This window comes from Salminus brasiliensis, chromosome 1, assembly GCF_030463535.1.
Source record: "Salminus brasiliensis chromosome 1, fSalBra1.hap2, whole genome shotgun sequence".
Taxonomy (NCBI): domain Eukaryota; kingdom Metazoa; phylum Chordata; class Actinopteri; order Characiformes; family Bryconidae; genus Salminus; species Salminus brasiliensis.
The window spans coordinates 1937764-1965263 of record NC_132878.1 but is presented as its reverse complement, the minus strand read 5'-3'; the positions used below and the strand labels follow the sequence as shown (position 1 = coordinate 1965263).

The 27500-nt window shown below is 46.6% G+C and overlaps 1 protein-coding gene across 1 annotated transcript in view; it reads right to left on the bottom strand.

Moving 5' to 3' along the window:
- dlg4a (discs, large homolog 4a (Drosophila)) overlaps window positions 1-27423 on the bottom strand; it is a 220820-nt gene extending 193397 nt beyond the window's left edge. Inside the window, exon 1 of the mRNA XM_072692350.1 lies at window positions 26995-27423. Coding sequence (XP_072548451.1) covers window positions 26995-27162 — 168 coding nt within the window. The 5' untranslated portion in view covers window positions 27163-27423. The remainder of the gene's footprint in view (window positions 1-26994) is intronic.
- Window positions 27424-27500: the final 77 nt, after the last annotated feature.

The following is a 27500-nucleotide window of genomic DNA, read 5'->3' as shown; positions in this document are numbered from 1 at the left end:
CATACGAGCAGAGCCGAGGCCTGTAGTGCAGCAGTCTTGGCCAACTCCTGACAGTGGACAGAGGGCACACAGCGTTAGACAGGCCTCACACAGGCACTGTTCACATGGTCACTGATTATGCTCTGCTCTAGGGGGCGCTGTAGCTAGGCTGACCCTGCACTCCGACCCAGGCTTTCTAAGCTGGGATACGTAAAAAGAAGAAATCTGAGGTTCTGTATAAATATGTACAACAATAAAGACACACTGTGTAACGCTGCGTCCGTCAACCTGTAAAGCAGGGACCATCGGGGTGACCATGTGTCCTCTTTTTCTGGACATGAATCTGTCCTTATTTGTGAATAATTATTATTATTATGTAAATGATCGTTTCAGACATGCCTCTTTAAGCCCCGCCTCCTCAGCGCCACTCCTGGTCTATATCACTGCTGTCCAATGAAAACCATGTATGTCCTTTTTTGTCCATTTTAGGTTTCCCCACTGTTTGAACACTTGTAGCTGCTTCTGTACACTGTGTAAATAACTCTGGATGAACGGACCAAAAGAAATGCTCCAAATTACTTTTAACAGACTCTTATTATTCTCATTTTTGCCATCTGTAAAATCGCCATTCTGGAGATACAGGTTTTTCATCTACATGCAACCATTGCTGCTTCTAAAAGAGAGAGAGAGAGAGAGAGAGAGAGAGAGAGAGAGAGAGAAACTGTTATAATAGATAAATAATAGATTAATGTTCTAGATAGAAATCCTGTGGTTTGGTCTCGGTGGAACCAAGTGAAACCAAATATTCCTAAAGATCCAAAAAAATCAATAATCAAATAATCAACACACACACACACACACATGCACACATACACACACACATACACACACACACACACACACACACACACACACATACACACACACACACACCAGGAAGACTGAACCCTGTCCAGTCAAATGGGGAATTTCTACTGTAATTGACTTTTACATACTTTTTTTTAAGAATTATTATTATTATTATTATTATTATTATATTGGTATGGTTATTAAAATGCCATATAAAATTAGGTCAAATGAAACTATTTTAGTTTTTAGTATTTATTTGTTTGTTTGTTTGTTTGTTTGTTTCTCTTGAATGGAGACTCATGAGTTGAGCTGGAAGGGTCTGAATTACTCATACAGGTAAATAAGGCTGCTTACACACAACCAACTAAAACGCCATAGCAACCAACTTAAGTACCACAACAAAAAGTACTACGGCAATCACCATAGCAACCACCACAAAACACCTTAGCAGTGCCATAGCACCCACTCAGCCACCACTGCTGAAGTCCACTGCAACCACCTGGAACAGCGTAGCAAGCACCAGAAATACCTTAGCATAGCATCCGCCCTAGAAACCGCCTAGTATACCATAGCTACCACCTTACCCACCTTCTCAACTACCTGAAAGATAAGATAAGATAAGATAATAAGATAATAAGATAGTTCTTTATTAGTCCCACAGTGGGGAAATTCCCAGTGTAACAGCAGAAAGGGATAGCAAGACACTCAGTTACAAAAATGTAGATAAATAATTTACACTATAAACACAATATAAATAAGAAAAGAGCAATAACAATATTATTTACAGCAAAAGACTCTTAATTGCACATGGGGGGGGGGGGGTATTGCACATAGTATTCCCTGAACATGAACATGTGTGTGTAGTTAAGTGTGTGTGTATGTGGTCCGCTGGGAGCAGTGCTGGTTGTGTAGTCTGACGGCAGCAGGAAGGAAGGACCTGTGATACCCCTCCTTCACACACTTGGGGTGAAGCAGCCTGTCGCTAAAGGAGCTGCCCAGTGCTGCCAGAGTCTCATGCATGGGGTGGGAGCTGTTCTCCAGCATGGATGCCAGCTTGGCTGTCATCCTCCTGTCTCCCACCACCTGCACTGGGTCTAAGAAGCACCCCAGGACAGAGCCGGCCCTCTTTATGAGTTTTTCCAGTCTCTTCTTATCTGCTGTCGAGATGCTACTGCCCCAGCAGACCACTCCATAAAAGATGGCAGATGCCTTCACTGTGTGGAAGAACGTCCTCAGGAGCGCTCCCTGCACCCCAAAGGACCTCAATCTCCTCAGCAGGTAGAGTCTGCTCTGGCCTTTCTTGTAGAGAGCTGCAGTGTTGACTGACCAGTCCAGTCTGTTGTTCAGATGAACACCCAGGTATTTATAAGAGTCCACACTCTCGATGTTCATACCCTGGATGTTCACTGATGGAGGGGGGTGTCTGCACCTGCGGAAATGCCATAGTTACTACATAGCAACCCCTACGTAGCAATCCCTACGCTTGCAGTAACCTCCAACCTAACAACAACACTGTATCAACAATTTAAAATACCGTAGTAACCAACTAGGCATATCCTAGCAACAATCTAGCACCCATCTAACAACTGCTAGAAACCACCATAGAAACCACCTAGCAACCTCACAAGACATCATAGCAACCACCAGGAATACCATATAAACTGTGTAACAACAACCTAGCAACCACCTGGGTTACCACAGCAACCACAGAGCAAACTCCAGTGAACACTTGTGCCTCCACAACAGATCTGACCATTCGAGCCATGGACCCCACAAGACCTGAAGGGGTCCTGTGATGTCTGGACACCTTCAGACGTCAGCAGCAGATCTGTAAAGTCCTGTAAGTTGTAAGGTGGGCGGGGCCTCCATGAGCATCATTGAGCCCCGGGTGCCCATGACCCTGTCGCCGGTTCACCAGTTGTCCTTCTTCTGAGCTCTTCTGGTAGGTACTGACCACTGCGTATCAGGAGGGAACACCCCACAAGACCTCACTGCCTGATGTTCTGGAGATGTTCTGACCCAGTCATTGTCTAGACCCTCACAGTCTGGTTCTGGTCAAAGTGGCTCAGGTTCTTCTGCTTGCGTGTTCTTCCGCCACCAGTTTGGTCCCGACGGATGCCCAGGGGTAGGCTCTGCGAGAGTCCTGATGGTGCAAGACCTGGGCTGACGACTGGGCCTACGCCCACGACTGGGCCTATCTCATCAATTGTCAAGATAAAATGTACGATGTTCTGCCCTCCTTCCTCCAGAGTCTTCTGGTAGAACTGTCTGTTCACAAGCTAACAGATCCACCCCCTGACAGACAGGAGCCACCGGAACCAGATCATTAATGTTCTTTACTTCCCCCATTTTAATGTTATGGCTGATTGCTTACGGTCCTCTTCGGGCCACAACAAGGCCGTTATCAGGGTAAGGTAATGTGAGGTTATGGCCGTTAGCCTTAGCTTTCCTCCTCCGCTCATGTCTTCAGCTCATCAGATAGAAAATAAAATAAAAAATAAAATTCAGCTCCTTCAGTGGTGCAGGATGAGCAGAGCACCACAAGAGGATAACAGCCCTCGCTAAGTGCCACCACTCCGCTAAACCAGCCACACCTGCAGTTCCTCCATTCCCAACTGAGCTCACGTCGCATTTCTACTGAATCCAGGCTGTCTGAAGAGCAGAGGACCCATTCTGACTCCCTATTGGTTTATAAGAGATCCATCACACCTGCACACGTCCCGTCACTCTCCAGCAGCTCACAGCAGACGTCTGTAGTCTAGTATGAAGACTGTGTCCGTGGCAGAGACTCAAGAGAGCTGCAGTGAAACGTCCCGACTGAGCCCCACATTTACACTCCAATAAAGCTTATTGATCACACGCCTCTGAAGTCTGACTTTCTGCAGCTTTACAGAACTTCTAGACAACGACTCCTCATATTTTCCTCCATGAAGCTCATGTTAATGCTCAGTAGAGCACAGAGACGCTCCTTTAATAGAGCTGATATTACTGAAATGCTTCATTTTCAATGGGCAGATCTGCAGCTGAAACAGGAGCCTATAGACCCCTGTGGCGCGGCCTAAGCTTTCGGTCTTTGTTTTCCTTCCATTACTTTTACTTTTCTACTTGAAGTCGTTCTGAAACCAGTACTTTTACACTTTTACTGGAGTAAAAAGCTTCAGTTGATACTTCAGCTTCTATAGAAGTCTTTTAAACCCTCTTATCTCCACTCACTTCTACCTGAGGAATGAGTGTCAATACTTTTGACACCTTTGGAAATACTGCTCTTCACTGTGTGTTAGTGCTGCAGAAAAGCCCTGATTTACCCTAAAGTTGTCCTAGAAAGCACGTGTTGAGTATTTCAGTGTATAAACAGTGAGTGTGTGACTTTGGTTAAGGTTTATAAGCGTATTTACCACCCTGTTATTGTACCTTAATGTGAAATACACTGGTTTTATGGAGGGTTTGTGAACTAAAAAAAAGCGACAGCTCAAATTTAGAACCTAAATTGATATCACGATATTTAAAGACATATTTCACAATACATTTAATCACAGACTAAATACATCAGTATCAGATTCTTATAAACGACTGTTCAGACCCTCTCCTGTACTGAATACAGTGATTTACACTCTATTAACATCTGCTGCTCTTCATCTAATGAACCCTTCAGTCTAATTACACTGTTAGTAATGAACCCTGCAGCTGATCAGTGTTTATTAACACTAACAGTCTCCTCCTTGTGTATCGAAAAGCACACTGTGGATCACGATAATAAAATTTGCCACGATACGATAATATATCGCCATATTGCCCAGCTCTAATATGAGCTCTACACCATGCACTGAGATAGCACACAGGAGCTACGTAGCATAGCCAAGTAGCAAGCTGAAGAGACTGCAGCCGGTTAGCTTGTAGCCTAGCCTCCACTCGCCTGCATGGGTTTGGGCCGGTTTGTTGTCAGGTGAGCGGATGATGGAGTCTGTTTTGGCTAAGTGTTGCGGTGTAAGCGTCCATGGATTGCTAGATGCTACATTAGCATCACTGCTCCAAGTGCTTTAACCCTTTAAATCCCAGAGTATCATATGTATGTGCTGCATATTTGAGTACAGCAAGGCCAGAAGCACAGCGTGGACGGTAGCCCATCGCCACATTTAGGGGGGTAGTGTGATATTTGGGCGACTGTATGCCCACATATGAGGCTGGCGCGCTGGGAAAGCGGCATCTTACTCACGCCGAAGTGGGCAAAGCTGAGCAAAGAGCGGCACATCTGCTGACATTCAGCACGTTAACATCCCCAACCATACATTATTCATCCACCGGCCAGGGTAATGAGCAGAGAGAGAGAGAGAGAGCGCGAGAGGAAGAGCGAGAGAGTTGAAAGAAGGGGAAGAGAAAGAGAAAATTAGGTTGGAAAGGAGAGCATGAATGGGGAGGATGATAGAAAGAGGGATGAAAGAAAGGAGGAGGAAGGAGGTTCTGAAGGTCAGGAGCGCAGGCCGAACTCGATCACGGCTTTGATTTTAATGGAGGAAGGAAATGAGAGAAACAGAGCTGGAGGAGAGAGAGAGAGAGAGAGAGAGAGAGAGAGAGAGAGAGAGAGATTATTTTATCTTCACCCCAAATGTAGTCCGTAGTCCATCAGACACCGCAAAGTTTACTTCTTCAGCGCTAAACAAGGCTAACATAGCTAACAAGTCAGGGAAGTCTACACCCTTCTAACTACAAGCACGGTGCTACACTACATAGGCAAAAGTATTGGGACACCTGCTCATTCATTGCTTCTTCTCCAAGGCAAGACTCTCTACTAGATTTTGGAGGAGGACAGCTGTGAGGATTTGATTGCATTCAGAGACAAGAGCTAGAGTTAGTGAGGCCAGTGAGGTCAGGATGTTGGAAGGATGATCACCACCTACCCTCATCATCCTCTCCAACTCTCCAACTCAGTATCCCATTCAAAAGTACTGGATGGAGCTCCTCCATCACCATCATTCCAGAGAACACAGCTCCTCCACTGCTCCACAGCTCCTCAATGCTGGGGGGCTTTATACCCCTCTAGCCCACGCCTGGCATTATTAGGCAGCATGGAGCCAATAGGGTCATGATGTTGATCTGCTCCAGAGAGTCCTATTCTATTGGCAGTTTCAGTCAGTTTAATCGAACCAAAGCTGAGAAGTATAAACACACCCTCTCTAAATCTCTAACGATCATCGAATCCTGGCTGTAGACAGTAGCTGTGAGAAATACTACATCTGACACATACAGTACCAGTCAAAAGTTTGGACACACCTGCTTGAGTGCGTGCTGATCATCCTAAAAACATCTGATCCGAATGCTGGGGTGACACTGGGGACAATAATGGGCTGGGGGGGTCTGTAGGCCTAAACTGTCGAACCGTGGCAGTGTGTGTGTGTGTGTGTGTGTGTGTGTGTGTGAGGGTGGAAATACCTTCTAAACCCTCCTAAATACACAAACATTTACTCATTTGTCCCAAGACCAGTAAACCAGATCACCTCCTTTCAGTTCAGTTCACCTTAGACCTACTCAAACCCTGTCCCCCATCCACGGACACCCATGTGTCCCCAGAGTCCATCCAATGTTTTTAAGATGATCCTCAGCAAACATTCAACCAGGTGTGAAACACTGTAATTGGTCAGTTCTTGAGGGTGATGATGGTAAGAACCTGAGACACTTTGACAAGAACCAGACTGTGATGTTCTAGATAAACGACTGGGTCAGAACATCTCCAGAACATCAGTAGGCAGGCCTTGTGGGGTGTTCCCAATATGCAGTGGTCAGTACCTACCAAAAGTGCTCCAAGGAAGGACAACTGGTGAACCGGCGACAGGGGCACTGGCACCAAAGGCTCACTGATTGATGTTTATTGGGGACCCCGCCCACCTCACAACTTACAGGGCTGATTTACACATACAGCGCTTATCTGCTGCTCTTATCCAGAGCTCTACACAGGTAGGAGAGTGTAGAATTACTGGTGTAGCCTGGTCAACTGGCCCAGCCTGCCAGAGGAAGGGTCGTGTCCAGTAACATTAGCTACCTTATGGATACATCATCAGAACTGAAACCGGGAAATCTCACTCTAGGGGCCACTGGAGCCCCACTAAGGTAGGTGGGAGGTCACGTTCTCTGCAGATGCAGTGATGGGTCCACTCTCTATCTACCGGCAATAAAGTTTCAATTAGAGGTTACACCATACATCCACGACTGTGTAAGTGTGTGTGTGAGTGTGTGTGTGAGAGTGTGTGTGTTCTGGATGACAGCCGGTAAGATAATAGCCCCATTGCGGACACAGAGCGTTCATTTGCCTCGATGACCGCAGAAGTCCCGCCCACTAGAAATGGACCATCTGCCACCATAATTCTGGCCAAAGTGAGGTTGCCAGAACCAGAATAATCACACATACAGATGCTAGCAGTGAACAATATGAAGAAAATACCAGTTATCATCGTTATGTCGCCTCGTAGTGTGATTGGGACGGGCGCAGGATGTTACTAAGCTCATTGGTGAATCAATAATAGGGCGTGGCTAATGTCTGGCCTGCGTTAGTTTGACCGTATGATGTCCTTTTGTTGGATTACAGGAATATCTTAATTCATCAGAACACCCACATAAACTCATCTGGAGCTGTGATTGGTCAGGATATCCATACAACCCAGTAACCCCCCACCCCCCTGCCCCTTTGATTGGTTAGACGTCCCATTTGCATATCGAAAGCCCCTCTGTGATATCAGTATTGAGAAGACTGACCTCACCATGACGATTACCAAACAATATATTGAGCTGCTCTAGTGCATCCAAACCACACACTCACACACTCACACACACTCATCCGTACATCTCAAAAAAGAAACCAGACACACACACACACACACACACACACACACACACACAGCCTCCTGTTGCCCCTCCTCCAGTCTTTTCTCACTCTAACAGACGTGTGATCAGAGTAAAAAAAGACAAGCTGAGTAAAATATCCATGGAGACGCAGTGCAGTCACTTTCAAGGGACTTCATGAGACTTTCTGGACAACACACACATACACACATACACACACATACACACACATACACGCACATACACACATCCATCTCATTCCTTCGATCCTAGCTATCATTCAACGTTCTTCTCACTGCATCGTCGGTCCTATTTTCTCTAACTCAGCTCATTCCATTGATCCAGTTCCACAGTTTTGTGTCTAAATAATCCATCAATCCCTTTCCATCCATCTGTCTATCCATCTATCCCACTCCATCTATCCATCCGATTATATCTACCCACCCGTTCATTTATCCATTCTGTCTATTTATCCTGGTAAATGCACTTGTCCATTCCACCTATCTAACCCAGTCCACGCTTCTGTCCATCCTATTCCATCCATGCCTTTCCATCTATCAGGCTACCAGTTCCATGCATCAGACTCCATCCACTCATCCCATTCGACATATTCAACTCATTTCATCCATCCATCTGATTCCATCCAACCATCCCATTCCTTCCATCAATTCATTCATTACACCTATCCAACCCAAATCCATTCATCCCATCTGTCCAAACAGATCCATCTATCTCATCCCATCTATCTAACCCAACTATCCAACCCATACCACCTAACTCTCATTCCTGTGCAACCAGTTTGATCTATCCAACCCATTCCATCCATCACATTCCATCCATCCATCTATCCAACCAGTTCCATCCATCACATTCCATCAAATTCCATTTATCCATCTATCCAACCAGTTCCATTTATCACATTCCATCACATTCCATCCATCCATCTAACCAGTTCCATCCATCACATTCCATCACATTCCATCCATCTATCTATCCAACCAGATCCTTTCTTCACATTCCATCACATTCCATCCATCCATCTATCCAACCAGTTCCATCCATCACATTCCATCACATTCCATCCATCCATCTATCCAACCAGATCCTTTCTTCACATTCCATCACATTCCATCCATCCATCTATCCAACCAGTTCCATCCATCACATTCCATCACAATCCATTTATCCATCTATCCAACCAGTTTCATCCATCACATTCCATCCATCAATCTATCCAACCAGTTCCATCCATCACATTCCATCCATCCATCTATCCAACCAGTTCCATCCATCACATTCCATCACATTCCATTTATCCATCTATCCAACCAGTTTCATCCATCAATCTATCCAACCAGTTCCATCCATCACATTCCATCACATTACATCCATCCATCTATCCAACCAGTTCCATCCATCACATTCCATCACATTCCATCCATCCAACCAGATCCATTCATCACATTCCATCACATTCCATCCATCCATCTATCCAACCAGTTCCATCCATCACATTCCATCACATTCCATCCATCCATCTATCCAACCAGTTCCATCCATCACATTCATCACATTCCATCCATCCATCTATCCAACCAGTTCCATCCATCACATTCCATCCATCCATCTATCCAACCAGTTCCATCCATCACATTCCATCACATTCCATCCATCCATCTATCCAACCAGTTCCATCCATCACATTCATCACATTCCATCCATCCATCTATCCAACCAGTTCCATCCATCACATTCCATCCATCCATCTATCCAACCAGTTCCATCCATCACATTCCATCCACTCATCTATCCAACCAGTTCCATCTATCCCATTCCAGCATCACACTCTCTCAGTCTGCTCTATTTGTCTCTGTCCCTTGACTCATTCATTCCTATTTTCCAGGCTCAGATTTACGGATGTGCTGGTGCGAGCCTGGTGACCCAGTTTTCCAGCGTCCGCGCGGTTAACACACTAACTCTGCATTAACAGTGTAGTGATCCTGACTGCAGAATCACGGGCAAATATGGAATGTGGTGCTCAACAGGAATGCTGGGATCAGGAATCTCTGAGCTTCGACTGCGAGGATGAGCGCGTTTCAGTTTTACTCCACATCATCATCTCCTTCAAAACCACCAAAAATGTTTTGAGTGTGGTGAGGAGAAAACATCTCAGAATCTGTTGTCCTCAGCATGTGTGTGTGTGTGTGTGTGTGTGTGTGTGCGCACTCAATCTGCTTTTCCCGCCACTGTGATGCATCCAGCTGACAGAAGAGTGTGCCAAACCAGAAATAAGTCTTTTAAGAGGAGCTTCAGTGACGGAAGCATGAAAGCACACATGCACGCACACACACACACACACACACACACACACACACACAAACACACACACACACACACACACACACACACAAACACAAAACACAAAGGCAGGTTTGGAGTGTTTGCTTAGTAGAGAGTTTCTGGCGAGCACAACTGAGGAGGGTTTGAGTTTATTCAGAGCCAAATAAAAATGTGTGCTGATGCAGATCTGAACACACACACACACACACACACACACACACACACACCTGCACAGGTCATTAAATATGCAGAAGTATTGGAATTTACCAGGATGTTCAGCCACAAATGAGCTCACAAGCATAGGATACACTCACAGCATTCACCTGCCAATTCATCAGACACACCTACCATTCAGAGCTCATCTGTTACTCCACTTGCAGAAAAAGACCACCAGTGGACGTCCACTGACCACACACTGGCCCTGGTACGAGTGTAACATGCACTGTAGAACGTATATAGAGTTACATTGTTTCTAATTAAGTGGCCAGTGAGTTTATATAGTGTTAAGGGTTTCCAATTAAGTGGCCAGTGAGTGTATATAGTGTTAAGGGTTTCCAATAAAGTGGCCAGTAAGTGTATATATAGTGTTTAAAGGTTTCCAATAAAGTGGCCAGTAAGTGTATATATAGTGTTTAAAGGTTTCCAATAAAGTGGCCAGTAAGTGTATAAATAGTGCTTAAAGGTTTCCAATAAAGTGGCCAGTAAGTGTATAAATAGTGCTTAAAGGTTTCCAATAAAGTGGCCAGTAAGTGTATGGTGTATGGTATATATAGTTTATATATAGTGGTGGCTCAGCGGTTAGAGCGCCGAGATATTGATAACAGGGTTGTGGGTTCGATTCCCGGGCTTGGCAAGCTGCCACTGGCTGCCCACCGCTCTGTGTGTGTGTGTGTACTCACTGCCCCTAGTGCACTAGTGTGTGTGTGTGTGTGTGTGTGAGTGTGTGTTGTGCTGTACAGTGACAAATACCTGCATCTTTATCTTTAGTGTTTACATGTTTCCAATAAAGTGGCCAGTAAATGTATATACTATAGTGTTTAAGGGTTTCCAATAAAGTGGCCAGTTAGTGCATACTGTATGTGTGTACTTGTGTGTATGTGTTCACTAAAATATAAAGCAAATTACTAGCACAAGACTACACACACACACACACACACACACACACACACACACACACACACCGCCTGTCTAGGGACTGCTGAGAGTAAGTTATCTAAAGGCTCATAACTCACAGTTCTAATGAAGGGCTAATCAGCACTGTTGCATTAGTGGCTCCCAGATGCTCCACTGCCAGCCTCCTCAAACACACACACACACACACACACACACACTAAAGCTCATCCAGAACACCTCCTTAGCCTACCCAAAATCTCTGCCTATCTAGAACCCAGGCAAGAACCCAGCGTGAGTTCATCCAGATTCTTCTAGGAGCAGAGTTAGTTTTGTGCTGGAGGACTCTCTCGCTGAGAGAGTAACTTCCTTCTTCTTAACAGTGACAAAACCTCGGTTCTCCTTTTAGGTCCAAAAGACAGTAGAAATAAACTCTCAGACTTAATGTTAGACTTGTCTGATGCTTCCATCATTCCTGGTTTAGCAGCTAAAAATCTTGGCATCACATTCGACTCAGATTTATCATTTGAGCAACATCTAGCTAATATTAGTAGAACAGCCTTTATGCAGCTTAGGAACATCTCCAAACTAAGAAACTCCTTATCACTACAAGACGCAGAAAAGCTAGTACACGCTTTTATTACCTCAAGGCTAGATTACTGTAACGCACTACTGTCAGGTTGTTCCAGCAGGAACCTCAATAAACTTCAGCTGGTTCAGAACACTGCAGTCAGGGTTCTTACTAAAGCTAGAACATCTGACCATATCAGTCCAGTTCTATCAGCACTTCATTGGCTCCCAGTTAAATTCCGTATCAAATACAAAATTCTTCTATTAACATATAAGGCCCTACATGGCCTCGCTCCTGAGTACCTGCAGGATCTTATTGTATATTACGAACCATCAAGACTACTTAGATCTCAGGGTGCTGCTTCTTACTCGTTCCCAAAATTCAGAAAACCTCAGCAGGGGGAGGAGCCTTTTCCTATAAAGCCCCCCAACTCTGGAATAACCTTCCAGATAATGTTCGGGACTCAGACACAGTCTCAATCTTTAAATCTAAACTGAAAACTTATATGTTTAGTTCAGCTTTTGGTAATTAATGTTTCTTAGATAAGGGCTGCAGGTCCAGGGGTTCGCGGACCCAGGGAATTGTAGTACACTGAGATGCTGGAGCTGTCATCTCGCTGCTTACACGCGATCACTCAGGTTTGTTGACGGTGGAGCAGATAGATGCTGGTGTTCTCAGGGTACGCCTGTGTCTGTGTTACCTTCTGGCTCTCTCCTTTTAATTATGCTGTTATAATCAGACCTGCCGGAGTCGTCAGACATACCCAGATGCTGATTCTCAACATTCTCTGCCATCCATAAAATTCCTCTTAGAACTAACTTCTCTCTCTTTACCTTCCCCGAGTAAATGGCCACCCAGCCCGACCTGCTGGAAGACTGCCCGCTGAGGTCCCCTCTACCTGCGTCAAACCAGCTGCCACCTACCAGTCCGGCCAGCGGGTCCCCCCCCCCCAACCCGCCACCACCCATGGCGGACTGCTGCTGCCTGTTTGGTGGCCATGCTGAAACCTAGATGGACTCGTGTCTGTCTGACACTATTAATATCACAACTATTAACTTTCTGTTGTATCTGCTTTGGTAATTTTTATCATTAATGTTTAAAACAGTCTGGCCAGAGGAGGATGGGTCCTCCTTGTGAGTCTTGGTTCCTCCCAAGGTTTCTTCCTCCAGCTCTGAGGGAGTTTTTCCTTGCCACTGTCGCTGTTGGGGCTCACTGGGGGTCTTTGATCCTTCATGTTATTTCTTCTTTCTTCTCTGTCTCTGTCCTTTATTAAGTACTAATTATGTAAAGCTGCTTTGTGACGACAACAGTTGTAAAAAGCTCTACAAAAAAATCTGACTTGACTTGACTTGAGCCTGCTGTCAAGAAGAAACCCTGTCAGAGACACAGAGCAGCAGCTGTGTCACTACAGCTACCCACCTCAACCCCATCTCACAGCTTCACCGCTAACCAATGACTCCAGCAGAGCAGCAACTCCTATCCCCTGTGTTAAAAATAGCAACGTAGAACTCCGGCGGTTTTTCAGTGTTTCAGGAAAAGGGAAACATATCGTTTTCCACTTTGTTGCAAAGCTGTTCCAGTTTTCACCGAAACACAGACATTTTAATCTGTTTACGTGTGACTGCTTTCAGCTGAGTTAACTTCCTGTACCATTTAACTTAAAAACTACCATCATCTCCCTCTAAACTACCATCACTCCCCACTAAACATCATCACTCCCACTAAACACCATCACTCCCCACTAAACACCATCATCTCCCTCTAAACTACCATCACTCCCCACTAAACATCATCACTCCCACTAAACACCATCACTCCCCACTAAACACCATCATCTCCCTCTAAACTACCATCACTCCCCACTAAACATCATCACTCCCACTAAACACCATCACTCCCCACTAAACACCATCATCTCCCTCTAAACTACCATCACTCCCCACTAAACACCATCATCTCCCTCTAAACTACCATCACTCCCTACTAAACATCATCACTCCCACTAAACACCATCACTCCCCACTAAACACCATCATCTCCCTCTAAACTACCATCACTCCCCACTAAACATCATCACTCCCACTAAACACCATCACTCCCCACTAAACACCATCATCTCCCTCTAAACTACCATCACTCCCCACTAAACATCATCACTCCCACTAAACACCATCACTCCCCACTAAACACCATCATCTCCCTCTAAACTACCATCACTCCCCACTAAACATCATCACTCCCACTAAACACCATCACTCCCCACTAAACATCATCACTCCCACTAAACACCATCACTCCCCACTAAACACCATCATCTCCCTCTAAACTACCATCACTCCCCACTAAACATCATCACTCCCACTAAACACCATCACTCCCCACTAAACACCATCATCTCCCTCTAAACTACCATCACTCCCCACTAAACATCATCAATCCCCACTAAACACCATCACTCCCACTAAACACCATCATCTCCCTCTAAACTACTATCACTCCCCACTAAACATCATCAATCCCCACTAAACACCATCACTCCCACTAAACACCATCATCTCCCTCTAAACTACCATCACTCCCACTAAACACCATCATCTCCCTTTAAACTACCATCACTCCCACTAAACACCATCACTCCCACTAAACACCATCATCTCCCTCTAAACTCCCACTAAACACCATCATCTCCCTCTAAACTACCATCACTCCCACTAAACACCATCATCTCCCTCTAAACACCATCATCTCCCACCAAACACCATCATCTCCCTCTAAACACCATCATTTCCCACCAAACACCATTATCTCCCTCTAAACTACCATCACTCCCACTAAACACCATCACTCCCACTAAACACCATCATCTCCCTCTAAACTACCATCACTCCCACAAACTACCATCACTCCCACTAAACACCATCACTCCCACTAAACACCATCATCTCCCTATAAACTACCATCACTCCCACTAAACACCATCATCTCCCTCTAAACTACCATCACTCCCACAAACTACCATCACTCCCACTAAACACCATCACTCCCACTAAACACCATCATCTCCCTATAAACTACCTTCACTCCCACTAAACACCATCACTCCCACTAAACTACCATCATCTCCCACCAAACACATCATCTCCCTCTAAACTACCATCACTCCCACTAAACACCATCATCTCCCTCTAAACTACCATCACTCCCCACTAAACACCATCATCTCCCACTAAACACCATCATCTCCCTCTAAACTACCATCACTCCCACTAAACACCATCATCTCCCACTAAACTACCATCACTCACCACTAAACACCATCACTCCCACTACACACCATCATCTCCCTCTAAACTACCATCACTCCCACTTAACTCCACCAAACACCACCATTTAACTCCACAAAACGCCGCCATTTAACTCCACAAAATGCCGCCATTTAACTCCACCAAACACCACCATTTATCTCCACCAAACACCACTATTTAACTCCATGAAACACCACCATTTAACTCCACGAAACACTAACATTCATCTCCACCAAACACCATCATTTAGCTCCACCAAACACCACCATTTAGCTCCATGAAACACCACCATTTATTTGTACCAAACCCTATCATTTATCTCCATCAAACACCACCATTTAACTCCACGAAACACTAACATTCATCTCCACCAAACACCATCATTTAGCTCCACCAAACACCATCATTTAGCTCCACCAAACACCACCATTTAGCTCCACCAAACACCACCATTTAGCTCCATGAAACACCACCATTTATTTCTACCAAACCCTATCATTTATCTCCATCAAACACCATCATTTATCTCCACCAAACACCACCATTTAGCTCCACCAAACTCCACCATTTATCTCCACCAAACACCACCATTTATCTCCACCAAACACCACCATTTAGCTCCACCAAACTCCACCATTTATCTCCACCAAACACCACCATTTAGCTCCACCAAACTCCACCATTTATCTCCACCAAACACCATCATCCTCCACCAAACAAAATCAATCACCATTTCCCCCAACTAACACCATCACTGTGCAACAGACAGACCCCATCTACACACATCCGTCCAAAACTTTTTGCCCATCTAGAACACACGTAGAGCTGTGAAGCTTTCCAGAGCAGATCTAGAACGTTCCACATATCCAGAGCTCTCAATCCACTGAGTGCAGAGTCAAAATTCACAGATAAGAACCTCAGAACTGTGGTGGAATTCTGCTGTGAGTGTGTACTCAGGGCTTTCACACAGATTCAGTCCCTTTTCCCCAGACGGCGAGACGAATCCACACACCCGTCAGCCTGGAATACAAGCCTTCTGCCCATCCTTCAGAACAAACCCAGAGAGTCAACACGGACCTGGTTCTTCTAACACAGCGTCAGGCTGTATGAAGGAACAAGCCGGCTGAAGAATCCAGCTCAAGCTCAGCTTTGATGGTCTGGGCTGGTCTTTAATGGTCTAGGATGGTTGGTCAAGCTGGTCATGCTGGTGAAAACATCACTGTTTATTGCATTTTGTTTGGGGTTATGCTGAATGTTGGTTGACCAGTTTGGTCATGCTGGGTGACCAATGTGGTCACGCTCTTCATGCTCTTCATGCTGGTCGACCAGCTTGGTGATGCTGGTCATGCTGGTTGACCAGCTTGCTTTTGCTGGTCATGCTGGTTGATGCTGGTTATGTTGCATGATGCTGGTCATGCTGGTGAAAACATATCCGATACTGGTAAACCAGTTGGTTAACCAGCTCTTGACCATAACTGTGTATGCTGCATTTGGTTTGTGGTTATGTTGCATGCTGGTTGACCAGTTTGGTCCTACAGATCATGCTGGGTAAGCAATGTGGCCACACTCTTCATGCTGGTTGATGCTGGTCATGCTGGTCAACCAGCTTGGTCATACTGTTCGTGATGGTTCCCCAGCATGGGCATGCTGGGCATGCTGGTTGGTCAGTGTGGTCGTGTTGGTCAACCAGCATGGCCATAGAGGTCATGCTAGTTGGTTAGCTTCATCTTGCTGGTTATGCTGGTTGACCAGCTTAGTCTTGCTGATTCCCCAATAGAGTGGAGTGCTAAGACTGTTCTCCTCACTTAAAAGAAGATAAGAGGACAGGGCTGGTTTACTGGTAAGGGTATGGGGACGAGGAGACAAGGCTGGTTTACTGGTAGGGGTATGGGGACGAGGAGACAAGGCTGGTTTACTGGTAGGGGTATGGGGACGAGGAGACAAGGCTGGTTTACTGGTAGGGGTATGGGGACGAGGAGACAAGGCTGGTTTGCTGGTAGGGGTATGGGGACGAGGAGACAAGGCTGGTTTGCTGGTAGGGGTATGGGGACGAGGAGACAAGGCTGGTTTGCTGGTAGGGGTATGGGGATAAGAGGACAGGGCTAGTTTACTGGTAAGGGTATGGGGATGAGGAGACAGGGCTGATTTGCTGGTAGGGGTATGGGGTGAGGAGACAAGGCTGGTTCACTGGTAGGGGTATTGGGATAAGAGGACAGGGCTGGTTCACTGGTAGGGGTATGGGGTGAGGAGACAAGGCTGGTTTGCTGGTAAGGGTATGGGGATAAGAGGACAGGGCTGGTTTGCTGGTAGGGGTATGAGGACGAGGAGACAAGGCTGGTTCACTGGTAGGGGTATTGGGATAAGAGGACAGGGCTGGTTTACTGGTAGGGGTATGGGGTGAGGAGACAGGGCTGGTTCACTGGTAGGGGTATTGGGATGAGGAGACAGAGCTGGTTTGCTGGTAGGGGTATGAGGACGAGGAGACAAGGCTGGTTCACTGGTAAGGGTATTGGGATAAGAGGACAGGGCTGGTTTACTGGTAGGGGTATGGGGTGAGGAGACAGGGCTGGTTTGCTGGTAGGGGTATGGGGTGAGGAGACAGGGCTGGTTCACTGGTAGGGGTATTGGGATAAGAGGACAGGGCTGGTTTACTGGTAGGGGTATGGGGATAAGAGGACAGGGCTGGTTTGCTGGTAGGGGTATGGGGATAAGAGAACAGGGCTGGTTTGCTGGTAGGGGTATGGGGATGAGGAGACAGGGCTGGTTTGCTGGTAGGGGTATGGGATGAGGAGACAAGGCTGGTTCACTGGTAGGGGTATGGGGATAAGAGGACAGGGCTGGTTTACTGGTAGGGGTATGAGGACGAGGAGACAAGGCTGGTTCACTGGTAGGGGTATGGGGATAAGAGGACAGGGCTGATTTACTGGTAGGGGTATGAGGACGAGGAGACAAGGCTGGTTTACTGGTAGGGGTATGAGGACGAGGAGACAAGGCTGGTTCACTGGTAGGGGTATGAGGACGAGGAGACAGGGCTGGTTTGCTGGTAGGGGTATGGGATGAGGAGACAAGGCTGGTTCACTGGTAGGGGTATGAGGACGAGGAGACAGGGCTGGTTTGCTGGTAGGGGTATGGGATGAGGAGACAGAGCTGGTTCACTGGTAGGGGTATGGGGATAAGAGGACAGGGCTGGTTTGCTGGTAGGGGTATGGGATGAGGAGACAAGGCTGGTTTGCTGGTAGGGGTATGGGGATAAGAGGACAGGGCTGGTTTGCTGGTAGGGGTATGGGGATAAGAGGACAGGGCTGGTTTGCTGGTAGGGGTATTGGGATAAGAGGACAGGGCTGGTTTACTGGTAGGGGTATGGGGATAAGAGGACAGGGCTGGTTTGCTGGTAGGGGTATGGGGTGAGGAGACAAGGCTGGTTTACTGGTAGGGGTATTGGGATAAGAGGACAGGGCTGGTTTGCTGGTAGGGGTATGGGGATAAGAGGACAGGGCTGGTTTGCTGGTAGGGGTATGGGGATGAGGAGACAGGGCTGGTTTGCTGGTAGGGGTATGGGACGAGGAGACAGGGCTGGTTTGCTGGTAGGGGTATGGGGATAAGAGGACAGGGCTGGTTTGCTGGTAGGGGTATGGGATGAGGAGACAAGGCTGGTTTGCTGGTAGGGGTATGGGATGAGGAGACAGGGCTGGTTTACTGGTAGGGGTATGGGGATAAGAGGACAGGGCTGGTTTGCTGGTAGGGGTATGGGGATAAGAGGACAGGGCTGGTTTGCTGGTAGGGGTATGGGACGAGGAGACAGGGCTGGTTTGCTGGTAGGGGTATTGGGATAAGGAGACAGGGCTGGTTTGCTGGTAGGGGTATGGGATAAGGAGACAGGGCTGGTTTGCTGGTAGGGGTATGGGATGAGGAGACAGGGCTGGTTTACTGGTAGGGGTATGGGGATAAGAGGACAGGGCTGGTTTGCTGGTAGGGGTATGGGACGAGGAGACAGAGCTGGTTCACTGGTAGGGGTATGGGATAAGGAGACAGGGCTGGTTTGCTGGTAGGGGTATGGGATGAGGAGACAGGGCGGGTTTACTGGTAGGGGTATGGGGATAAGAGGACAGGGCTGGTTTGCTGGTAGGGGTATGGGACGAGGAGACAGGGCTGGTTTGCTGGTAGGGGTATGGGGATAAGAGGACAGGGCTGGTTTGCTGGTAGGGGTATGGGACGAGGAGACAGGGCTGGTTTGCTGGTAGGGGTATGGGGATAAGAGGACAGGGCTGGTTTGCTGGTAGGGGTATGGGACGAGGAGACAGGGCTGGTTTGCTGGTAGGGGTATGGGATGAGGAGACAGGGCTGGTTTACTGGTAGGGGTATGGGGATAAGAGGACAGGGCTGGTTTGCTGGTAGGGGTATGGGATGAGGAGACAAGGCTGGTTTGCTGGTAGGGGTATGGGATGAGGAGACAGGGCTGGTTCACTGGTAGGGGTAAGGGATGAGGAGACAGAGCTGGTTCACTGGTAGGGGTATGGGGATAAGAGGACAGGGCTGGTTTGCTGGTAGGGGTATGGGACGAGGAGACAGGGCTGGTTTGCTGGTAGGGGTATGGGATGAGGAGACAGGGCTGGTTCACTGGTAGGGGTATGGGACGAGGAGACAGGGCTGGTTTGCTGGTAGGGGTATGGGACGAGGAGACAGGGCTGGTTTGCTGGTAGGGGTATGAGGACGAGGAGACAGGGCTGGTACAGGGAAGCCCACATAGGTACCTCAGTAATCACACACTGGCACCTCAGGCGGTCAACCGAGAGCTCATGCCCATCACTAGAGAGTACCAGCGGTCACTTATCCATAGCCACATTAGCACATTAGCTCAAACTGCTCCTTTAGTGTCAGTTCGGTTCTGAAAGCTAGCTAACAGCTCAGCTCTGAGTGAAACACATCCAGGACTATTTCTGGAGGAGCCAGTCCAGGATCACTTTCACACTCACTGGGACATATTCAGTTTCTCCAGTTCTCCAAACCTTTTAGGAGTAACTCTCTACCCCACACACACACACACACACACACACACATACACCATCACCATTATCTCAAGTACCATGCACGTGAGCACACACACACACATCTTCTCCATCGTCCTCCTCACACATTTCTCTCGCCCACTTCATATTGTCTACTTCTGTGAACTGACAAGCAGGCACTTGCCTCCGTTGCCAAGGGAACAGGCCGAAATCAAATAAAGCCAACAGGAGCTGAGTGACATACACACTCATCGGCGGCTACAGCGCTGATGTAACACACTCACACATGCATACACACACACACACACACACACACACACCGCAAAAACACTAGGATAACACCAGCACTGAGACCACAACAACCGAAAACAACAGGATACAGTCGGAGCGCGGCTTAGCAACGATGGGCTTAAACACGGTACTGTGGAACTTTACTGTTGTATTCCCAGCCTGGACAGCTCAAGCTGGTTAAGATGGTGAAACTGGTAAGACTGGTTGACCAGCCTGGCTGGTTTAACTGTTTGGTGAGCTGACCAAGCTGATCAAACTGACCAAGCTTGACCAACATGACCATTCTGTTAGACCAACATGACCACCAAGACCACCAAGACCACACTGGTCAACCAACATGACCACCATGACTACGCTGGTCTGCCAACATGACCAACATGACTACACTGGTTGACCGACATGGCAAGCAAAACCAAGCTGATTGACCAAAAAAACACACTGGTTGACCAACATGACCACCATGTTCATTCTGTTTGACCAGCATACACCAGTATAGTGTATGTTTTTGTTTGAGACTGATGGTTTAACTGTTTGGTGAGCTGACCAAGCTTGACCAGCATGACCATTCTGTTAGACCAGCAAGACCAGCTTTACCACTCTGGTCAACCAGCATGACCATCAAGACCATAATTACACTGGTCGAGCTGGTCGAAAGACTGAAACCAGCAAAAGCAGGGCAGCGACTTGTTAGCTTGTTGCTAATGTGTTAGTCTCAATACCACGACACAGTACAGGGCCCTATGATGCAACACAGTCTGGAATATTAAATTGTTCAGTATTATTGTATTGTGACTAGCATAGCATGCATGCTAGCTTGTTGGTAGTGTGCTTAGCACAATACCACAATACAGTACAATACAGTCCCATACAATATAATGCATTGGGGCTAGCATGCTAGCCTGTAGCCTGTGGCAAGTCCATTCAACATATTGTGTTGTGACTAGCATATTAGCTATTACCACAATACAGTACAGTATAATCCTATACAATATAATGTATTGGGGCTAGCATGCTAGCTTGTTGGAAGTGTGCTAAGCACAATTCCACAATACTGTACAATTCAATGTCATACATTTATTGGGGCTAGCATATTAGCTAGTGTGCTAGTTACATTACCACAATACAGTACAATACAATCCCATACAATATGATTTATTGGGGCTAGCATGCTAGCCTGTGGCTATTGTCCTAGTCACAATACAGTACAATACAATGCCATACATTTATTGGGACTAGCATATTAGCTAGTGTGCTAGTCACATTACCACAATACAGTACAATACAATCCGATACAATATAATGTATTGGGGCTAGCATGCTAGCATGTGGCTAGTGTGCTTGTCATAATACCAAAATACAGTACAATACAATCAAATGCAATATAATGCGCCGGGTCAGACCGCTTAGTGCCAGGTCAGACCCCTTAGTGCCAGGTCAGACTCCTTAGTGCCAGGTCAGACCCCTTAGTGCCAGGTCAGACTCCTTAGTGACAGGTCAGACCCCTTAGTGCCAGGTCAGACCCCTTAGTGCCAGGTCAGACCCCTTAGTGACAGGTCAGACCTCTTAGTGACAGGTCAGACTCCTTAGTGCCAGGTCAGACTCCTTAGTGCCAGGTCAGACTCCTTAGTGCCAGGTCAGACTCTTTTTTTTAGTTCTATATTGTTCTGATTGGCCCATAAACCAGTAGATCAGCGGCCCGATTGACACTTGGCTGACATTGTTAAACATCAGCCCCTTTCGCGTTGGTCCTGCCTGCATAATTCATTTGGCAAAAAAACTCAGCGCAAGAGTTTGTCTCCTAAGCACCGGCCCTTAAAACACGCTGGCCCTCCACGGAAGACGAGCGCCCAGACTTTTTACTGTCCTGCACCGAAGTGGTGGAACGAGCTTCCCCTGGGTGTCCGAACAGCAGAGTCCAACGCTCGCTGTCCTCAAACCCAGACTGAAGACCCTCCTCTTCTGAGAGGACTTGGGTGAAGAGTAGAGTATTATGGTCTCCTTATTGACTAAGATTAGACTTACTAAGTCTAAGATTAGAGGATCTGAATTTTAGTCTATTTAAACTAGCTGAGGTTCTTCTTGAGGATCAGAGCGTCTGCTAAATGCCATAAATGTAAATGTAAAATAATTTTGGCTAATGTTCTGTGGCCAAGTTAGTTTGTTTGGTAAACGCAGGTGAAATAAGCTTATAACGTCCTCACCATTTATAAGACGATATGGAAAAATAAGCCTGGGTTAATACTTATGCATTTAGTCCTGAAGTAAATAGTCTTAAATATGAGAACACTTAAAAAAACACCTTTCACCAACAAGACCAGTCGCAGCTTTCTCATTTCATTATTACACTATTACTGTTTGTGGGGTGAGTAGTAGGCTAGGCCAAGACTAAGCTACCTTTTGGCCCTGGAATGGTTGACTGTCCACCATGACCATTCCATCATGTTAGGGTTTTTTTTTTATGTAAGTGGTGAGGGAAAATCACACTTATATATACTGTATATATATATATATATATATATAAATACACACACAGTATATATAAGTGTGATTTTAAGTGTGTTTCCCTAACCACTTAACCTGTCCACTGTGAACACCAGCCACCGCTGCTGGCGCCACCACCACTGTCATCAGCCATGGGAGCTGATGAAGGCCCAGCTGTAGCAAAAATGTCTGTAAAATCTATCATTTTGCCTATTGGCTGTGTTATGCCAGTGCAGCTGTGTGCCTCTAAAAAACATAATCCAATAATTCTAGGCGTATTTGTAAAGCCACGACTCACCAACATGAAAAGTGAGACAGCGGCAGCATTGTGATTTAGTTTTTAGGTTATTAATTGTTTAACTATTAGGCCTAAGCTACTTTATAGGCCTGGGACAGTGTGCTTGGGGCAGTTTTATGTAGCCAAGGTTGCTAAAGACAGTGTAGGCTACAATGAAACACATAGGCATACGCACACTGTGGCGGAGTGGAGTGGTGGAGTATACATTTTTATAGTGTTATAATAAAGAAACACTTTTTTGTAGTATTTAATGGTCCACTCTCACTGATTACCGTTAGTTCATTGCATGGCTTAAAGTTCTGAAGAGTTGCACAGTTGGTGTACACATTCAACAGACCCCAAAAGGCTGAAAAGGTGTGTGTTATTGAATGTGGTGGGCCGTTTTGTTGGCCCAACATGTTGTGTTGGGACTGGCATGCTAGCTTGTGCAATACGCTAGTCACAATACCAAAGTACAGTACAATACAATCCCATACAATATAATGTATTGGGGCTAGCATGCTAGCATGTGGCTAGTGTGCTAGTCACAATACCAAAGTACAGTACAAAACAATCCAATGCAATATAATGTGCTGGGTCAGACCCCTTAGTGCCAGGTCAGACCCCTTAGCGCCGGGTAAGACCCCTTAGTGCCAGGTCAGACCCCTTAGTGCCAGGTCAGACCTCTTAGTGCCAGATCAGACCCTTTAGCGCTGGGTAAGACCCCTTAGTGCCAGGTCAGACCTCTCCTGAATGTCGCTAATGTCGCTAATGTTGCTAAAGGGCTGAGTGGGAGGAGTTCAAAAAGCCGGACTGATTTTCCTCCAGAATGAAGCTCAGTAAGTGCTGGTCTTCAGTCGGTCCAGTCAGAGATGAGGCCATGTGGTGTTAGCGTAAAGAGACGCTGGGCTCCTTCTCTGCTTAGCTAGCAATTCCTAGCAGATCCGACTCGGATACGCCCCGCCGCCTGAACGCCGCTGCTTTCCACACTGACCGCGTCCAGGGCTGAGCTCGGTGCAGGAGTAAACAGCGCACTGCAGCAGATGTGCAGGGTCATGTGTTGAACTTTTGTGCCACACGTTTCAGCCAAGACAGACTAGCCTTCTGTCCATGTTGGAGGAACTTCCAGACATGCTAACTGTCCTCCTGCTGCTGGCTGTGCTGAAGCTCAGTGAAGATCGTAGAGGGAGGCTGCAGGTGGAAGTTCAATAAAGCTACTATTCAGAGCCGGACCTGACATCACAAACTTAGGCCTACTTCAAGCCCCCCAGCCACAACATCCTAACCACAGTGGACGTGCATGTGTCCCCAGTGTCCACTTACCTACGGTACCTACAGTAAGGTACTAAGTAACTACCTACAAGTTTTGCATGTCCACCAGTATGACCAGCTTGACAACCAGCTAACACCAATGAAAACTGTATATAACTATACGGACAAAAGTATTGGGACACCTGCTCATTCATTGTTACCTAAATGTCTCTGGCTTTCAACTCAATTTTGGAAGTGTTGCTGTGAGGATTTGATTGCACTCAGCGACAAAAGCGTTAGTGAGGTCAGGATGTTGGATGATTGATCATCACCCCGCCTCATCCAAAAGTAACACCATCATTCCAGAGTTCCTCCACTGCTCCACAGCTCAATGCTGGGGGGCTTTATACCCCTCTAATAGCCCCCGCCTGGCATTATTAGGCAGCATGGAGCCAATAGGGTCATGATGTTGATCTGCTCCAGAGAGTCCTATTCTATTGGCAGTACTTCTTCTCTACAGGGACTAGACAAGCTGTTTCTGTTTTAGCAATGGGTGGAGCTTAAAGTAGCTGAATGATGCAAAAATTAGAAGGGGTGTCCACAGACTTTTGGACATAGTGTGTATAGATAAGCCTATGAATATATATATATATATATAGGTTTCTAAGCTTTAAACGGTAATCAACTACTTAGGGGGGTTCTGACCTTCTGCTATCTAGAACCATAAGGAACTCCTTGAGTTGAGTGTTGAGTGCTCTGGTCTAAGGAGGGAGATTGCGTAATGGGCTGGGAGGCTAACACAGCGGCTATCCTCTGAGTTTGTACGAATACTCGCTGCTGGACATCTAAGCAGGCTTCCTACCTTCTGCCAGGATGCTGCATTTACATATACGAGTATATACACCTCCTATCCCTCTCTCACGCTCTCGCTCACTCTCACTCGCTCTCGCGCTTTTATCACTGTTAACTCTGAGCTCACAGGAGCCTCCTGCTTGTTATGTAGCAGCTCTCTCTCATCTAAACCTACGCTCTCTCTCTCTCTCTCTCTCTCTCTCTTTACTCACCATTCACCCAGGGATGAGGCACAGCATTTCCACCTCAGCCTACGCACAGGCAAGCGCTTCTCCTTCTCTGCTTTTGTATTCCATCCATTTTTCTATCTTTCTCCTCTAACTTTCCCTTACACACTCTCTCTCTCTCTCTCTCTCTCTCTCACACACACACACACCAGTTAGTCCACTTAGTGGGATTATGCAAAGATCTCACCTGTGAGAGAAAGCATCTCTAAAGAAAGACAGAGAAAAAAGATGGACAATATATATTTTTTATACACAATTAATGGACAAAAGTATTGGGACACCTGCTTTTTCACTGTCAAATATCATAAAGTAATATAAATATTTAAAAGAGCTGATCCTGCTTTTGTTGGAGTGACTGTCTCTACTGTCCAGAGAAGAAGACTTTCTACTAGACTTTGGAGGAGGAGCATTGCTGTGAGGATTTGATTGCATTCAGGGACAAGAGCATTAGTGATGTCAGGATGTTGGATAGATAATCACCATACCATCTCATCATCATCATCCCCAACTCAGTTTCTCAAAAGTACTGGATGGCAATTAGACTTCACAGTGAATTTTTATTAAATTAATGTAATTAACTTTAGTAAAAATAATAATATTATTAATAATAATATCTCTCTCTTATTGTTTCATACTCTCACCCCTCTGTTATTCTCTCTCTCTCTCCACTGAAGTCCAACACTGTCCTCACCGCTAAACACCACCTCACAACCACGCGGGAGTGAGAGATGCTGTTTCACACGCTCACACACTCAGGGGTGAGACACAGGTACGGAGAGAGAGAGAGAGAGAGAGAGAGAGAGAGAGAGAGAGAGAGAGAGACCTTTTAAGTTGCCATGTGCTATTCTCTACACATGAGCACAGAGCGAGAGACACATGTTCTCCATCACTCCATCACTCCATCAGCCCATCTCCATCTCCACCATATTCTCCATCAGCCCATCTCTATCACTCCATCAGCCCATCTCCATCACTCCATCAGCCCATCTCCATCACTCCATCTCCACCATATTCTCCATCAGCCCATCTCTATCACTCATCAGCCCATCTCCATCACTCCATCTCCACCATATTCTCCATCAGCCCATCTCTATCACTGCATCAGCCCATCTCCATCACTCCATCTCCACCATATTCTCCATCAGCCCATCTCCAACACTCCATCTCCACCATATTCTCCATCAGCCCATCTCCATCTCCACCATATTCCCAATAACTCCATCAGCCTATCTCCATCACTCCATAACTTTATCAGTCCATCTCCATCTCACCATCAGGCCATCTCCACCACCATGAGTCCATCTCCAACTTAATCACTCCATCAGCCATCTCCACCACTCCATCAGTATTCACATACTAAAGACAACCAGAGCTCAACCAGCAACATGTACACCAAACTGAAGAAACAGAGAGAGAGAGACATTGTGATTCATAGAGAGAGAGAGAGAGAGAGAGAGAGAGGGTCACTTATGCACCATTGATTGGTAATAACACATTAGCAAAGCCAGGAGAAAGAAGAGAGAGAGAGACGCGAAGAACAGAACGAGAGACTGAGAGAGAGCGAGAGAGAGAGAGAGAGACATAGAGTTAGGGAGGGAGAGAGAGAGAGCGAGCGAGTGCTTACCTTTGTGGTTACGATGCAGAGGCAGTCCATGGTAGAGAAAGCCCAACCGGGGAAAATCCAAACACCCCAATCCCCCCTTTCCCTCACCCCTTCCTTCCCTCCAGCTCCTTCTCTCTTTCTCTCCTCCTTCTCTCTCTCTCTCTCTCTCTCTCTCCCACACACACACATACACACACACACACACTCACACTCCTGCCTTTCCCCCTTTTACTGTTCTTCTGTGTCTCTCTTTGGACTGACTGAACCAGAGAGGGAGATGAAGGAGGGATGGGAGGGATGGATGGATGGAGGGAGGGAGGGAGGTGTTGGGGGGGGGGGGGGGGACGTAAAAGAGGAAGGGGAGGGACGGATTGAGAAAGAGAGAGAAGGTGGGATACGTATTCCTGCGGAAAGAGACACAGAGAGAGAGAGAGAGAGAGAGAGGGAGAGAGGGAGAGAGAGAGAGAGAGAGAGATGAGAGAGAGAGAGAGAGGGTGGAAGAGCGGGAGGAGAGGAAGAGCACGACC